This window comes from Nestor notabilis, unplaced genomic scaffold, assembly GCF_000696875.1.
Source record: "Nestor notabilis isolate BGI_N333 unplaced genomic scaffold, ASM69687v1 scaffold18852, whole genome shotgun sequence".
Taxonomy (NCBI): Eukaryota; Metazoa; Chordata; class Aves; order Psittaciformes; family Psittacidae; genus Nestor; species Nestor notabilis.
In genome coordinates, this window is record NW_009920344.1 from 29,532 (window position 1) to 47,838 (window position 18,307).

Sequence of the window (18,307 nt, forward strand, 5' to 3'; positions counted from 1 at the left end):
TCCCCTTCCCCTTCCCCTTCCCCTTCTTCTTCTTTTCTTTAACTACCGTGTGCTACATACTTGGTTTTATCCACAGAAAAAGATGACCAACTATATATTAGAATAGTAGCATTTAAGCTATTAATTGCAAGTTCCAGTTTTTCAGGGACAACCCTAATAAGTCACTAGTAATACAATTTGACAGATAAAGCTTGAAGTAGTCCAGTAAAGTGCTATGCTACAGATACTGACAAAATTACTTTGAGCACAGTCTGCTCTGAATATCGCCAACCTGGGCAGTACCTGGAAACAAGCAGGCAGGTGAGCCAATCTTCCTTTTCCCTGCCATCCGGGCCCGGCTCCCTGTAGTTACCATGGCAATCATTCATGTTACTATACTATACTGTGTACAATAATGATGATGCTGTTTCAAGTGGCATAGCACCTCAGGTCCGTGATGCTGTTTACAATTGTGACTGCCTCCCGATGACCCTTTGCTCACAAGACTTAGTTCAGGATTGACGTCTGTCTATAAGGAATCTAGAGAAAATTGTATTTGCCTGATTGGATAATATCCAGATTTACAAAGTACTCTTTCCGTAGTCTTCCTTAGTCTGTGTAGTTTTAAAACATGTGGTCTGGCATATGTGGAGAAGGATGCTTTAATGATTTGCCATGCCTAATGTTTCCAAGTTAAATTATGAGGTTGAAAGTAATAACGTAACCAGGGAAGGAAAGAATAATCAGTGAGCATTAATAAACAGGAATAACTGAAAATGAGTAATGAATTCAGCAGAAGTGCTGTGGGAGGTAATCATAGCTAAATGGGAGTTTTGGCAGAGAGTTTCAAAACAATTAGTATGCAAAAGTTTAGACTGCATTTGAAGAGAGGGAGGTTATTGCTCTTCTTCTGGAGGACCTTTGCCTTATGTCATGATGGAAATACGTACTCTGCAAGTCTTTTATCAACCCGGGTTTCCTGTCCCTCTTCGAAAGTAGAAATCAAGACCAGCTGGCAGCAGCTAACTCCTCTTTTTTTGGAATACATTCAATTTTGTCCACATGCTTTCGTGGAAATATTTTTCAGTCATTAGCAGAGTATCTCAGACATGGCAAAATGTTTGAAGCTCGGCCTCTTTGCTGAATTAGTACTGCAAAGATTTGCAAGAATTGAGTTAAGGAAAGAACAGGTGTCTGATGAGCCACTGGCAATCAAAGTTAAATATGCGAGTGGTCTCTCCTCAATCCTTTCTCTTCTGGATTCAAAATCTTGCTGTTTTTTTTTCTTCTGCCTTGGGTCATTACTTTGTCCTCTCCTACATTCATGAAGAAATAGTACTCTAGATTCAGGGGTTTTCTTTTGCTTCCCAAACTGTTCACTAGGACAACACATTGCAGTGCTCTCATAATAAGCTTAGAAATTAAAAAAAAACCCTTGAGTTGTCTTAGGAGCAAGTTAATGTGTGTAACTACTGTGACTTTTTTTACTTACAGCAGAGGGATTGCTTACACTGATTTAAATGCTTTTTAACATTAGCTTTATACATGCATGTGAAACAAACCCACTGAGATCTCTCATAGAGATGCTATTACTATATACAGTCTTCTATATAATTAGTTACCACTCTTATAGTGAAAAGAACTGCTGTGCAATACTTCCTATCATATTAAGCTCCTATTAAGCCTGGCATATTATTTTTTTCCCCTCTTTAATGGTTTCTTTCATGAAACCCACAGGGATTTAGGGACAAACAACTAAATCATGACAACTTTTATGTTTCTGTTCTGAAAGAGATCAAGGAATGTGGGAAAAAAAAATCTGAAAAATATAGAAGAGGAGCATGTACAGTTTGCGCACAGAAGGATCTGTTTCATTTGAACAGTATCTTTTTTGATAAGAGTTGTACGTGGTCTGATTTGTGTCAGCTGTAGCATAGGAAGTGTTTCTAATTTGCTGGAAGAGTTGGTAGACCTCAGGTTTAACACTTTCCACAAATGTACCATTTCAGTAACCACTGAAGAGCAGATAACATTTCCTAGCCTGCTTTCTGTCAGAGACTAGAATATTTTCCTACAAATTCATGGCAAGAGTTAAGCCAATTTTATCAGTGAGTTGTTAAAGTCAAGTTTTCTTGTTCTTCCACTTATTCTCCAAAATGTTTTATTGAATAGGCAAACTCTGTAGCATCACACCTCTTCCAAGTAGAAAGGAGTAATTTCTGTAGTATGTTCTTTGTCCTCCACTTCTAACTTTTGCAGTAGATTATTTTGGAGAAGGGGAGGGATGTCCTTTTGGAGTGGAAAAGAATAAAGTTTGTCTAGGTATGAAAGCATGAAGATGAGATGGAGAAACTTTTCAGAACAAACAAGTGCACATCTTTATTTCTTGGAAGCCTGTGGGAGTGGTGAGACTAGCTGATTCCATACTGAGAGACAGGGCGTGCATGTCTGAAGCTTGGTGTGGGTAATGAGACATTGCTACCTTAAAACATAAGGATTTGTAGGTGAGTTGGACTGAGGAAGATCCTGGAATACTTAGATTGGAACATTTGAAGTATCAGAGCCTGCTGGATGGGAAGGCAGTCAGGTATTTTTTTTTTTTGGTTGGGTTTGTTTCTTTGTTTGTTGTTTCTTTCTCTGTTTGGGTTTTTTCTCCTTCATTTATAGCTTGTAGGTTTCTTTGCAGTTTCTCTCTAAAAATAACACATACGTTTTTGTGGTTTGTTTTTGGTTTGGTAGGTTTTGTTTGTTTTTATTTTTTGTGGAGGGGATTGTGGGGTTTTGTTTTTGTTTTGTTTTGTTTGTTTATTTTTGCTTTGGGTTTTTTTTTAACTTTTGGGGGGATGGAGTGGAAGCTTGTAAAGGAGCCCATGGCACCACCCATACAATCCATTTCATAGTGACCTGGTAAAAATGATAGTGCTTTATTCTACATAAAACGTTTTACTCTTTTCTAATTTTTATCTGGATTTTTGAGGCACTTTCTTGTTTGATCCACATTTACTCTGACTAATTTTTTCAGAGCCTATCAGTTATGCAGGAGAGTTGGTTCAGAAGGCACATACGCATGCAGACACATGCTGCTCTACAATTTTAGCCTGCCTGCCTGCCTGCAGCAGCAAATGTGATGAATGACAAATTGAAAATCAGAACTTCTCTGCAGAAGGGGTGTGGGGACCTGCTAGGGTTTTAAGTATCAGTATTGATTTGGCATATGGCATCCTTAGCCACAGGAGACTGCACTGAAGCAATTGGTCTCTCTTTTTCTGTTGTTCCCATTCTTCTAGGAGCTATGATTGTCTGTAATACTATCCTTTCATCTCTGTGTCCTCATCATCTATGATATGTGTTGGATATATATGTATTTTTTTTTTCTTCTCTCTTGTCCCTAAAATCAGTTCTGTGAAACCTGAACGTTGATTTCCTTTTGTGACTCTGTTGATCACTTCAGGTCTGCATTCATACCATGGGTGCTCTGCTGACATCCTGTGTCTGGGCTCTTGTGGAACAGTGTCACACCTCAATTCTTTCAATTGCTATCCTTCACAATATTCATGTAACTGCCAAAACTGATTCAAGCTGTGCCCCAGCATCGTCAAACTCCAAGTCATTTCTGTTCTATATCCTGGCTAACCTAAAGTTCATTTAACACGTACCTAGAGGCAGACCATAGGGCAAGCTGGGCTGTAGGCTAAAAACAGATGTTATGCTTTACTGAGCTGTACTTCTCTGGAAACAGGATGTTAAGAATTCAGCCAGACTGCAGTTAATGTGACTCTGGAGTCAACGCTGGGGCTGGGACACGGTTGTCTGCAGAGAAATGTTTAACAAGTACAAGCTCATGCAGTTAAATGAGGATGAGCAGCTGGAGTTCACAGCTCTGCTGCTGCTTTTGAACAAACAGCTCATGGAGTCAGCCGCAGGCTTGCCTCAGCTGCCTCCTGCACTTAGCTTGCACAGTTATTAGTCTTTTCCTTTCTAAAAGAACATGCCTTGGTCCATTTATAGAAGAGGCTGTATGAAAAAAATTCTGTTTATCCCTTTATTTATCAAATTATTTTTTGTGAATTAAATGGACTTTACTAATACACAGCCAGAGATGTCAGCGAACTTAACTCCACAGCTGCAAATACCTCTCATTGCTGAAAGTGATATTTCCTGTTAAGACTGCACATTTTGAAGGGAGACAGTTTGCTGGGATGTTAGCACTTCCTATGCTATAAATAGACCAGATGAGTATCGCTTTCAATCTCAAAGGAATACATTTCTGATTTCTTGAGGGAAGTAACAGTATCTGTGGCAGGATTCTCAGAGAGTTTTATACTTGCTGACGATGTCTTCTCATACTCAAGATTTGACTTGCTTGTTAATGAATGCGCGTGCTTGTTGCAGTGCATAGATACTTAGAGAGCTATCAGTAGCTTCAGAGGCACAGTAACATCAGAGAAGTCCTTGCTGCCTTAGATTGTTAGGTGGGCAGAAAAGGAAAGCAGGAAACTGTGTCAGACCGTAGATTGAATGTTAAATGGACATCAAGGTTTGTGAGGAGGTGAACTACCAGTTTATTTATAGATTCCCTTCCGTGCTGGAAGTAAGGATGACTTGGCAAATGGGGGTTCTGTGGGGACAGAGGTCTAGAGGTGACCTGTCATGAGTTGCATGCTTCTCCTTCATTGTGCAGCTTGTACATGCTACATCCTCTGTTTTTCTGAGCCTTGCTGCTGCTGTTATAAGACAGAAACTAATACAGGAAGTCCAGGTAATTGAATATGCTGGCTCAGTTGCTCATTTTTATAAACTTTAAAAAAAACCCAAAGTAATCATTTGTGTTCAGCATTTCGTTCATGTGATAGTATGAGCCGAGAAGCTGCATGTGTAAATGAAAGTTACACAGCTGGGAATTTGGTTGACATTGGGCTTGAATGAGAATGCTTCCTGTTGTTGTTTTTAAGCACTGGGAAAATTAAATCCCAGATCCTGATTCCACTCAGAGATAAAATCATAAAGCAAGCAGGCAGCTAATAAACGTTTGATACTGTCCCTCCACTGTGCGTGAGGGTTTGAGAACCTTGTCAGGATCAACAAAGAGAAGCTGTTGGGAAAGACCATTCTACAGTTTGAAATGGCAGGTATTGTATACTAGAAGAAGTTTCTTCTCTATGGCATGTGCCATAGGGTGCTGTAGAGTGTCTGATCATATAGCACCTGCTGAGCCACACATTTGATTTTCAGATTAAATAATAATTGGGACTGGAGAGAGGACAAATGACTGGATGCTGTGACAGAATTGAACTGTTCTTGGAGCATCCAAAAAAAGAAGCTGAATTTTTGGGGCTGATACTGTTTATTTTTGAGTATTAAGGAGAGTCAGACATCATCTGAGAGGAGATAACTACAGAACAAGAAGTAGAAAAGGGAACTATATCAGTGTGACTCTAGAAGGTAGCAGAGAGCTAAGCTTCAGGGATTTACTTTGTTTATTTATGCCTGGCATATCGAGCATATTGGCTTTTCCAGTTATTAATTGCTCAGTTGAAGAAAATGCATCTGCTATGTTGGCCAGTGTAGGTGCAAGTAAACGGCATTGACAAAATTCTCTGCCTTCTGATCTATTGGTTCCCACACTTTGGTCCATAGTTAAAGAATAGTCTACAAGGTAGCTTTGCACTCAGTCTCTGGAGCAGTACTGCACAGTAAACCATGCAGTTGTTTATTATAAAGATTTAAACAGTTAAGGCTTTTGGAGGCGAGAAGCAGTGTGCCAAATACTGTTACTGGGAATGAGAGGAAAGATGAATGAGACCAGGGAGGTCGAGCAGTAGCCTTTGATCCCCAAGAACAGGTTAAAATTCCTGTACCCTGAAGCAAATTTGCTAAATCATTTGGTGTTTCTGCTGCAACAGGATTTCCTGGCCCAGGGTTATTTCTTTAGAAAGCTCTGTGTCATTCTGGTTTCTCACTGCTTGCTGAATGTACTTATCTGTACAGAGAGGCACATAGGCATGTAATTCATTCTTCCGGAAAGATCTGTTTTCCCCTCACTGCCAGTCTAGTCCTTTCCCAACCATTTTTCTTTCTAAACCTACTCTTCTCTCTTTCCTTCATCAGTCCCCTCACTAACATGGCTACCATTTCTTTTATTTTATATTACTTTTTTATTCATTAGGTAAGACAAGTGTTTGGGCAGTGGGCTTTAACAGCGTCGTCCAGGCACAGGTACAAAATACAGTGACGAGGGAAAGAATTAAGCACCGCACTAAAAAGATTAATGTTTTGTTTTGATCATTTTGCATCCCACCATTGCATTTCAACTAACAAGAGGTTTCTGTCTTTGACCTACATGCTTCAACTGTTCGTTAAGGTTTTGCCACACACTGTCATAATCACTAACAACATCTTGGGTTTGAAGGTAATTGTGTTTATTTTCTGGTTCATGCTTCAGGAAAAATTAAAACTTGATGCTGAGAGGGAAAAACTAGAGAGGCTTCAGGAGCTTTACTCCGAGCAGAAGACGCAGCTTGATAATTGCCCTGAGTCCATGAGGGAACAATTACAGCAGCAGCTGAAGAGGGTCAGTAGCAAGTTCCAAGACTGCACTAACTCTTTTTTGTTGTTTTTTTATTTTATTTTATTTTTTAGAGTTAAGCGTGACTTATTCTGTTTCAAGTATCCAGTGTGTGAACATATTTGCAACTTACAACTGTTACTAGTCATGAGGGTTATGTCTTATTGTGGAATGCTTATACTAGATAATGTGCACAGTGGCAAATGAGCAGAGTGCCAATGGGTGGATTAGAAATCATTTTGTGTTGAATGCTTTTAAAGCTTTGGGCTACTTGCCTGTAGTTAGCACCTTAGGCCTTGTGGGTGGTGTGGAAGCTGTTGTGATGTCTAGATGGATGGTGACTTTGCTCTTTACTTGTGTGAGCAAAGACAGGAATTGGATGTTGGTCAGTAGGATCAGCCATTTTAGCAGGCTTTCCTGCCTCAGTTGTTTGATCTTGTTGTGTACCTCTCCTTTGCAATGCTGTAAAAGGCTGTCTTGGTGAAGCTGTGGATAATTTTTTTTTTCAGTATATAATTTATAGACTGAACAGTATATAACTTGTTAGCCTGAACTGCACTTTGGAAAATTCATTTTTAAGATTATACCACTTATTAAAATAGGTTTATTTTTTCCTATATTTTCAACAGTTGCACATTGGTATAATAACCTCTGCATAAGGTCTAAATGCATCTTGATTTTTATTTTGTATTATTCGTAACTAGAAAAGCTACAATATAGTTTGTGATGGTACAGTTACTATCTGTAGAAAGATTTTAGTATTCGTTAATGTTAAGTGGGTTCTACAGCACATAGTTACCTTTTGGGGGGGCAGGGGGAATAATTTTCAAAGCATCAGTATAGTAAGCTCAAGAGGCCAACTGGAAGACAAGCTTGATCTTTTAAAAGTCCATCTTTGGAAATAACAATATTAAATTCTTCTGTAGTAATTGGGAAGTTTGCTGGGTTTGAGACACTTGAGAATTTTTGTAAATTACCTTTAAAAAAAAAAAAGGCAGTATTCTGTAAAATTCATATAAAAAGGAAAGGAAGTCTTTCTTGTGTAATCACATACTTGAAGGTATTAATGAGAAGTTGTGGTCCAGTTACTGTGGGATGGTAGTAAATACTTTTTAATTATTGACTACTGTTCTGATTTCAGCTATAACACTTATTTTTCTCCTTCCCAGTAGCTGGTGCAGTGCTGTGTTTTGGATTTAGTCTGAGAATAATGCTGATAACACACCAATGTTTTAGTTGTTGCTACATAACCCTGATCAAGAACTTTTCCGTCTCTCATGCTCTCGTTCCTCCCAGCTTCTTGTGCCCGTCCCCACTGGCAGAGCATGAGAGAGGCTTCTAGAAATCTGTTTGGTTAAATGTTGTTAATTTTTTTGTTCCCTTGAAATTGGCTTAATAACTATTTGGGATTTGAAAGTGGGACAAAACTTGAGATGTGGGGGTGCAGTTACAGGTCCAGTTAGTCCTCTTGCATATTATTCCAGGTCAATTGTAGTGAAAGTTAGCTGTGGCTGCTGTGCTCGAAGCAGAAGTTCGTCACCAAATTAGTGCACAGTAGCTCTCAAATGGGTATCAAGTGTGATAGCTGTTAGGAAATTACTCTGAGTATCATACCCAAAATACAGAAAATAGCATCTTTCCCCAAAATAAACCCGGTACAGGGTTAAATACTTGACCCTCAGCAGGTTACACTGTGCTACTTTAATGCCAATATGGAAGGATGTGAAGGTGATAAATTCCCTTATTGCTTCATCTCTGGGACCTCCGACACTTTGTGCCCAGGGGAGTGGGCAGCCAATTTCATGGTAGCGCTGACTGCACGGTGGGTCTGAAGTTTGGGTTGGGGATGTTGGTGCGCAGCTGGCAATGGGATGGCTTATTAGCACGCTTCATCCTTTACTCTTAGTATGAAAGCCCCAAAGCTTGTTTGTTCTTGTGTGCCTGGGTTTATTACATACATGTAAATGGAGAATGAGAATAGATGCCTGGATTCCTGCAGAGATCTGAAAAGACACTGTCCACTGCTAGGAAATACCTTACTCTTCAGAATAAGTTCTGATTTTTAGAGATGATGTGGGCACATGGAGCTCTCACCACATTTTGAAGTAATGGCCAGGTTCTCTCCCACTGAATTTCTCCAGTGCCATTACTGAAACAATAGACATATACGAGAAATTTATGATTTGGAAATACAATATAGAAACGTTGTGTCTGATTTTTGTATATAGATTATAATTTACAATATTTTGAGGTCAATCGTTTTAATAAAAGGGAGGGAGTACACTTGCTACTTGGTCCAGGAAGCCATTACCTACAGCAAGAACAATTCTCCTACAAATCCTATGCTGCCGACTAGGATCTTCATGAAGGTTGTAGCAAGGACTGTCTGGGCACACCTTGGAGCCAGATCTCATGCTTCTGCCACTGTACCTTGCTCCTGCAGGCTAATTAGGGTCTCAGGTCCCAGGGGCCTGCCTAGCTGGTGAGTTGGCTTTATTGCAAACAGTGATCTGTTTGCAACCATCGGTAGAGCTAAGCTACCACCAGTTACCCTTTGGATGGTTTTTAATTTGAGAATGGACTTGGTTTTGGGTGGATTTAGATTAGTTATTAGGAAGAAGTTCTCTACTGTGAGGGTGGTGAGACACTGGAACAGGTTGCCCAGAGAAGCTGTGGATGCCCCATCCTTGGGCAGTGTTCAAGGCCAGGTTAGACGGGGCTTGGAGCAACCTGGTCTAGCAGAAGGTGTCCCTGGCCATGGCAGGGGGATTGGAACTGTCCCTTCCAACCTGAACGAGTCCATGATTCTATGATTTTTATTATTTAGTTTTTATCCCCTGGTGGACAGAGTGGTACAGAATGTAGCTAAATTCTTGTTCCATAGCACATCTCACACGTAGCATATAGCATTTTGTGAGCTCAACTAGCCCTATTCGCTCTCTTATTATGACAGTAGGCCATTAAAAGCATTGAGCTCCTCTTTGAACATGTTGCGTGAGATACGTAAATACTGTTTCAGACTGATGTTTTGTGTTTGTAAGTATCTCTACTCTGGTTTCAGTGAAAGCATGATTTTATTTCTTTTTTTTTTCCCTTTTTGTATAAGGATGCTGATCTTTTGGACATAGAAAGCAAACACTTTGAAGATTTGGAATTTCAGCAGCTTGAACATGAAAGCAGATTAGATGAAGAGAAAGAAAATCTGACACAACAGCTCCTGCATGAAGTGGCTGAATATCAGCGCAGCATTGTCAGTAGAAAGGTAAAAGCACTAATACTCAACTCATATGTTGTTTGTTGTGTAGAATAAGGAAGATGAAACGGATCTTTAACCTGCCCATCTGTAAGAAATAATGCAAAACTTTCCTCTTTGAAAAAGCTTTTGAAGCAGAGCAAAGATGATGGACTGGTAATCCCACACAGATCAAATCGTGCACTTCTCCAAAAGGAAATAAATAGAATTCCATGCTCTGTTTTTATATTTGCAAATAAGAACTAAATCCTTTCATTTGCTACAGAACGTACCAAAGCATTGTTTTTCTCCTTTCAGAAAAGAGATCTATACAGTCTGGACAAAACTACAGTTATTTTATGCTCATGATTGGTGTTGATGTTAAATGATTTTGTTAAAATAACAATAAAGCACCAAGTTAAGAAAACACCTTAATTTTTCAAGTCAGTTGTAGAGGTCCCATCTCAACCAATTAAATACCAGTTTTTCAGAGATCAGAAGTTGCGTCTTTAAACCAGTTCTATTCAGTATATGGATGCTATTCACCATATTATCAAAAAATATATGTAACTGTTCCTTTGTTCTGTCTCTTGAATAAATTGTCTCTTTACTGTCTAAATTTTACTTAATTACCTCCTTCAGAGCAATGAGCTGCCTTTTAAAAACTTACTTTCCTACTCCTTCACTCATATGAATGAGTGAACTCATGAATAGGATCCTTGCCCCAGGTTGTCTTGTGCTTTGGAATAAAACATAAATTGTGATAATTTTCTTTTTATGTTAGGAAAAGATATCTGCTCTCAAAAAACAAGCCAGTCATATTGTCCAACAAGCACAAAGAGAACAAGATCATTTTGTAAAAGAGAAAAACAACTTAATAATGATGTTGCAAAGAGTAAGTATTGACTGCCTTTCAAATATTTTGGCGTGTAATAAAAGAGCTTTCCATAGAATAAAAGAGCTTTCCATAGAATAAAAGAATGTAAAGCACAAGAAAAGCATCAGTTATGCAGAAGTTAGCAAGTAAGTAAAAACGTGATAGACGTATCCATTAACCTTTAAAAAATAGAAATCTTCTGTAATTAATCAGCAGATTTCCTAAGAGAAAACACTAGTGGCATTTGATAATCAAGAAGGTTTTAGAGGTGCCCTCCTTCCAGAGCACTCCACCAGAGGCACCCACCCAGGTGCTGAAGGTAGAAGCCTGTGCTCCATGTGTGGCTGCTTGAAGTGTGCACAGAGTGCTCAGATTTTTGGCTTGTAATAGCCCATTCTAGGCCACAAGATGAGATGCTTCACATTAGCTAACATCTGGTTAGTAAGAAGCTGGCACTAACCTTTTGTGTCCATTTTGCATTTTGCTTTTAATCACAGGAGAAATCATGTTTGGTTCATTAAGCAGAAAGAGCATTTTCAAAATGCTGAAGGAAAACCTATTTGGTTTGGCTGTGGTTATTAAATACTTTTACTAGCTTTTTGAAAATGGACCTTCTGTACCTCTAGTTTTTGTTCAGTTACACTGTAAATGAAGGAAGTTGAAGCTCTGTGGTGCGGTTTCTACCATTCTATTTTAGCATGTTTCTTTACATGGTTAAAAAAGTGGCTAATGTTTATTTTCAGTACATGGCTGTTTGTTTTTAGCATAAAATGGCTCTTCTTCTTAACAGGAAAAAGAGAATCTCTGTAATCTAGAAAAGAAATATTCCACACTTTCCGGAGGAAAGGGATTTCCTGTCAGTCCCAACAGTCTAAAAGAGGTAAAGAGATTTACTGCTTTTGACTTTACCATAAGTAACTTTTAATAACACTTCATACAAAAGCACTTTAGTATTTAGTGAAGTCCTATTCATACAATTTTCTGAGATGTGATGAAATTACTTTGTAAAGCGATTCATGGCAGTCCAAATGCATGGATGAACAAAAATAGCTTCTCTTGAATTTTTCCCAGATGTGATTGGCATTGCCTTAATCTCTTGCTCTGGAAAAATGATTGCTTTTGTGTGTGTGTCTAATTTTCTCAAAATAGACAATTAAGTCTCATTGAAGTGAAGAAGAATGAGGTCCAAGAATAAATCTGTTCAAGTATGAATACAGTTCAGTCTTATTTTTGCACTGTAGATTTTATCATTGCCTCCCCGCCCTTTATTCTAAGGCTCTGCAGTAAAGCATGACAAGTGTACATTTTGATCTCTTTAAAAAGCATTGAATTGAAGACTTCAAGCTGTTGTGGTTGTAAGATACCTATTGAGCTATTTATTCAACTGTTTTGAACAGTTGAATAGTGGGAAATGTAGCATTTAAAATACACTGACAGGTTTCTATGGCTGCTTCGTTAACTTCTGCTTAAAAGGCTTGACTGGACTTGCCAGATCTGCTTGTATCAAAGCCCTGAACAAGGTCTGCCACATCCAATGATGTAGGTGTCTCTGTGGGAAGTTGGGCTCTTGAAGTCTAAAGCAACCACATGTCCTTTCAGCACCTGGGAAATGTGATCTTGCTTATTTGGCCTCCAGGTTCCTGGTGTGCAGTTCCACATGCCAAGGGGTTGAGCACCGTTCCTCACTGCAACCCGTGTTGCAGATGCTTAGATTTTCAGTGTCCTAGGTTGTGTTCCAACTTGGACATCTGACCTCCCACCTGGAAAGTCTAAGCATTTGGGTGGTTTTGTTTGGGTTTTGGGTTGGTTTTGGTTTTTTGTGGTTTTGTTTTTGTTGTTTTTTTTTTTCATTTTGAGATGGGTCTGTTTATTTTCTCAGTAGAGAGTGGGTTCTGTCTCTGATTTTTATCTTCATATCCACGTAATGGTTTGTTTAATCACAGATATTTCAAAATGCGACTACATTAAGTGAGCCTGGCACTATTTTTAATGAAATGGATCATTCAGTGGTGTCATTCTGTTCACTGCAGTGAAGTCAGTTAGGACTTACTCCAAGGCAAACGAGAGAAGGAGCAGCCAGATGTTAAGTTTGTTTCAGTCCAGTTTAATATTTCTCCGACTGTTCTGGCACCTTTAAAAGTCAGGCACCAAATGGTACACAGGCTCAAACAGACTGCCTGCACACAGAAGTTAATTTCACCATGTGGTTGCTCACATATCCTAAGCCCCTCCCCACCAAAGCACACATTTCTAACTCTCTTCCATCCATCATGAAGCTTTCTGCCTGCATACACAGTGATTGTAATACAGCCTCATGTAAAGAGGCAGGATAGTTATCCCAGTACTTAAATAAGTGAGGAAAATCAGTGCTGTTTCAAAGTTCAGCATTGATGAAATTACTTGCCTAATCTGACTTGAAACCATTTAAATAAATTTAATGTAATAGGGGCCTGAGATAATGCACAACACTGTCATTTGTTGTTTGCCTTTTCATTTTAACTCCATGGTGAATGCCCATTGAGGTTGTGAGTCTGAACCGAATGTTTTTCATAAAATGGTGTACTTTATCCTCCATAAAAATGAATACAGTATTGCATTCATAGACTTACAAAGTTTTGGTTACTGACATGTACATACCAGATGCTTAAGCAAGCTTATGGTTATTCTTACTGGACTTCATTTTACCATAATATGGCATCATGTTTTGAGAGGTAAACTTTAGTGTCTTACCCAGTCTCTTTCTCATTTAATAGTTCACCAGATAACATCGGAGTTAAGATTTCTCTCCTATTTTAGAGTGCTGTGTTCACAGTGTGATACCTGATTTTTCAGAATTGTGTATCTGCTTGAAATAACTGATAAAGCTTAAAATAACTGGTAAAATACATTGAAAATTATGATAGTAAATAGCAGGGTTGGTGGTTTTCTTCAACTTGTCTTCTATCATCATTACTAAATGTATGCATTTTTGAAAAGAAATAAAACTATAGCAGTCTGTGGCTTCTCTTACTGAATTGCTGAAGTATACTTACCGGCAAGTCAGTGTGCTTGTATAGTAACAGAAACACAGCCACTTTGAAACCTGAATTTAAAAGCAACTTAACCATCTTGATTTAAAAAATAAGCATATTTCTATATAATTTTTATGACATTGCTTCAACAGTGATTTATTCTTCCTTTTGCATAGCCTTGTTTTCTATGGCTAAGAAGTTAGGGTATTTAACATTTTAGTCTGGCATCCTATACAGCATGGATTAGAATCCATGTTTTATTTTTTAGATAACATTTGTTCAGTTAACACCAAAACCATGCAATAACTGTATTCTGTCATTATCTCTCAAATCTGCCTGCATAATATTCTCTGCAGGCAGAAGCACACTCTGATGTCCGTGCTGTTCCTCAGTCCGTCACCCCCTGTATGATAGTTTAACAAAAAAGAGGCAGTTTGCAATGGCTGTGGGGCTAACACTAACAGCATCTTACCTGTCTCCTGGTAAGACCTAAAAGTTGGAAGCGACGTCCAGACAATACAAATGGAAGGTGTTGTGTCAGCATAATTTACAGAGTAGCAATGGCTTGTCCTTATGCAAGTTCTTCCCAGTTTTGTTAGTTATTTGGTTTACTCAAACTAGCTTAATTAATAGCTAGGTAAGAAACAACTTCTTTTATTTAAACATGGACAAAAAAAAAGTTAAGAAATAAGATGGGTGAATAAGATTAGTTCTTTTCCCCTGATCTGCTTTCCTGAGAAAGAGCTACATACATAATTTTTAAAGGGTATTTAGGTTTTGGTCACTTAATGTACATTTGCTTTTTGATTACTTACTCCACATGTTTTTGGAATTAAACAAAGAACAATTTTCAGAATTGAAGTATTCAACATTTGAAGAGCTTGATGATAATTTTATTATGATGCAGTATTTCAATGTTAACAAATATTTGGCTGTATCACTCTAAACTAACTTTCATCGTACTGGATACATTAATACTCTTGCACGTCTTTTGGCTTTTGCTCCTTTTAACTTCTCAATTCCTCCTTTTAGGGCTATATCAGTGTAAGTGAAATTAGTGAGCTGTATGGCAATTCCACGAATATATCCCCTTCCACTCAGCCCCCCACAGATGCTGAAGCAGTTGCCACTGAGCCTTCCACGGCTGTGCTGCCGAGCCAGCCACAAAATAAAGAGGTTTGTTTGAGAGACATTTCCCTTTGTTTGCATTGTTCTTTCATGGCTGCCTTTTTCTTTTCTTTATATTATTTTTCAGTAATTTGACATGTAACAAATTGACCCTAAGGCAAAGTGCCATCTGTGAGTTACCACGTCAGATAACAGTTTAATAGTAAAGGTGAAGGGCTGCTCCAATTGTAAAGTGTCTTTGGTGATGTAGATGGGACTCTGAAGGCCAAAATCCTGAATGCTTATGACTCAAGCAGCAATAAGTGACAATCTTTGCCTGTCAAACACTGTAATATAATGCACCTTTAGTAAATGGTCTCTGGAGTCCACAGCTGTTCATTTTGTATGTTCTGTAGCTTCTATTTTTTTTTTCCTTTTTTTCCTGTGAAGTGGTAGAAACATATCTTGAAAATTTCTGGGAAATGGGTAGCTTCTACTTAGCTATTCCGCAGAGTCTGTCCGGTCTGCGTCTTCTAGCTTATTCTGTCTTTTCCTCATCCTTTGTAATGTTTTTGCCTTTGTAATGACCATAGCAAACTTTAAATAAATCCCCTTTTAAAGGAATGGTATAACCTTATGAATGTAAAACCACCTACCTTTGTGTTGCAAGAAGGCAGCAACAGGTTTAGAATTCAGTATTTCTGTGCTGCTTCTGGTAGCTCAATATGCCTTGAGAATTGCAATACAACACACCTCCTTTCCTGCTAAACACTCCAACAACACAGTGCTAAAACTGCAGCTTGTATGTGCCGTATCTTTTGAGCAATTCCAAAAAGAAAACTCTGTGTGTAATTTCTCTTTTTTCTATAAAGCTAAGATCACCTCTCTGTTCTGGATTTGTGTTTCCTCACTCTCTTTCTCCTCGCTCTATTGCTCAACTTCCATCAGTCCATTGGCCTGAGGTCATGGCTACTCATGTAGATCCTATTCCTTTATCTGACACACCTCCACCTCTGCCAGCTAAGAAACACCGCAGGCAACAACAGGTAACAGATTCAAAGCTGATAACTTGGGATTATTGTGTGTGTTTGTTATGGTGGCCGTGAGGTTGATTTACGTGTGATGTTTTTAGCCATATGATAGATCATAAGTTGATCGTGCTTGCAGAGTGTTGCACTTAAAGGCACTGCTCATTTAAAAATCAACACAATGCATTATAGAATATCACGGAACAAAATTTCTCCTTATATAAACAATCCAGAGGCAAATATTAATATTTAGGAGCCACTGTAACTGTCAGAAGACTTTCAGCAATAAAGTATAAGTGACTGTATTTGAAATCCTAAATTAATTTTTCATATAACTTTGAACAATGCCTCTCAAAAGCTATATTGTTTTGAAGCCACCAAATCATTAAAGTAACTATTAGAGGTAAATATATGTTTTTCTTTGTAATTGGATAACACTCGTTCACTAGACTTGATGTGTTTGGGGTTTTTTTATTTTTTTAAAAATTCACAAAGTGTGCACATGGGTTTAATGTATTTTCTTAATCAGCATGTTTTTAATGTGGTATTTGTGGAAATCTTGCAAAGCACCGTGAAACAGGATGTACTCTGTATTTTAGGTTTTATTCTTCCCAGTGAAGTTCCCAGACTGTCACCAACAGTATATTCTATATAGTGCATAACTGAGCAAGTAGGTCAATTCATTTTGTCAAAACTGTAACAAACTACATTTGAAGCATTTCAGAAATCTGGAAGAGCGAAAGAAGCAGCACAGGGAATGCATGTACATGAGTGATACTTTACCTCGCAAGAAAACAACTCCGACTGTATCACCGCACTTCAGTAGCTCTACGCTTGGACGGAACATTGCATCTAAAGTACGTAGCTGCATGATATTAATAGCCTTCCAGTGTCTATATAAAAAACCTTTATTATGTCAGAGGTAGTGCTTACAGTGGTTCCCAACCTTATGTAATCCACCAAATTCGTACCTGAAATTGCCTTTGAAAGAACTTCAGGTTTATTAATGCATGGGAATATACATAAAGCCTTCCCTACTTCCAGCCTTTATTCTGACCTCTGGAAATGCCATGCTGTAGTACATTAATCATAAATGCATGGTCACTGTCCAAAGGGTTGTATTTTCAGGCTAGTTTGAGTTGATTCTAGAGACACAACAGGTTTTATTTCTTCCTAAGGTCTCTAAATAGTAAAGATAAGGTTATGTATAAAGTGAAATTACTCTGTATTTGTGGTGTGCTAAATCAACAAACACCATGAAGGTGAAGATGCTTTGGAGAAACTTTGCCTAATAGAGACTGTGCACAACTAAAATATCCATGGCTGATTAATGTGACGTGTCATTGATACCCATGACAAAGCTAGTTTAAAGAACTAAAAAAAAGTCTTGAAATGTAGTTTTAAGCCCATATTTGCAAAATTTCCTGCAGGCACATTTACCATTAGGACAGAGCAACAGCTGTGGGAGTGTCCTCCCTCACTGCCTGGCAACCATGACCAAAGAGTCAGAGTCGAGAAGGATGCACAAAGGTAAGACCTTTGTATTTGATTCATTCTGTTTAAAGTCAGTGTTCAATTTTTCAGGAGATAAGCCTGAAACTGGTGTTGCTATAATCGACAGGGCTGTGAATTAGAAGATTACTTCTTACTGAAAAAACCCAGTTCTAATACAATTTTCAGATATTGGCAAAATGAGATGTTAAGATTATGGTATAGGTGCACATCTAGTTTTGAAGTACATGGTCACCAAATATCTAGGAAACAAAAATATATTGAAAAATACACATTGGTCAACTGGGTAATTTCTGTGAGTGATTTTGAGGCAATGTATTACATGTTGCTTTCTTTTGGGTTTGGTTTTTTGGTTTTTTTCAGTCTTTTCACGTTGTGATCTTACAAATTGTTTTTCACAGGCACGTATATCTGCCTGAACAAATTCCCTAGAAATACCTGTGAGAATCTCTTAACTGCAGTATTAAAAGTGGTCCTAAATATTTGGGCTACAAAATAGGAAAGGAGAGAGGTGTTCTGTCATGGACAAATGGCTTCGTCTTTGTAATAGGGACATGGCAGTGATGAATCCAAAAGAAAGTTACATCTTTGCAGCATGATCTTGGAGGCTATGAGATTCTGTGTCTGTTTTGCATTAACTTCAATCAATACACCTAATTTCCGCTTTAATGAGATTAAAGCAGAATTAGTCATAAGTGTCCCGTCTTCAAATGGAGCTGTTCCTCAGTGCCATCTGTCAGTTTATTTTCTTTCTGGCATCTGTATCATTGTTACCAATGTAAGTGCAAGACCAAGAGGTCCTTATGTAGAATTGCACTGACTAAGCCTGAGCTGAGATAGGATCCATCCTGTTGTTACAGGACTTGACAGAGCTAGCAGCTGTTAAAGGTCAAAGAGAAAGACTGAGGTCAGCCATATGCAACAAGATGACTCAATGCAAGCATAGAACAAGCTTGCTGAGAAAGGATCATGACTTACTACATTCACTTTATAGAG

The 18,307-nt window shown here is 38.4% G+C and overlaps 1 protein-coding gene across 1 annotated transcript in view; it reads left to right on the forward strand.

The window, feature by feature from the left end:
- Nucleotides 1–18,307, forward strand: part of PHLDB2 (pleckstrin homology-like domain, family B, member 2) — a 54,557-nt gene that overhangs the window by 20,996 nt on the left and 15,254 nt on the right. Inside the window, exons 6-12 of the mRNA XM_010010623.1 lie at nt 6,422–6,550; nt 9,651–9,806; nt 10,561–10,671; nt 11,444–11,533; nt 14,697–14,840; nt 16,516–16,656; nt 17,230–17,329. Of these exons, the coding sequence (XP_010008925.1) occupies nt 6,422–6,550; nt 9,651–9,806; nt 10,561–10,671; nt 11,444–11,533; nt 14,697–14,840; nt 16,516–16,656; nt 17,230–17,329 (871 nt within the window). The remainder of the gene's footprint in view (nt 1–6,421; nt 6,551–9,650; nt 9,807–10,560; nt 10,672–11,443; nt 11,534–14,696; nt 14,841–16,515; nt 16,657–17,229; nt 17,330–18,307) is intronic.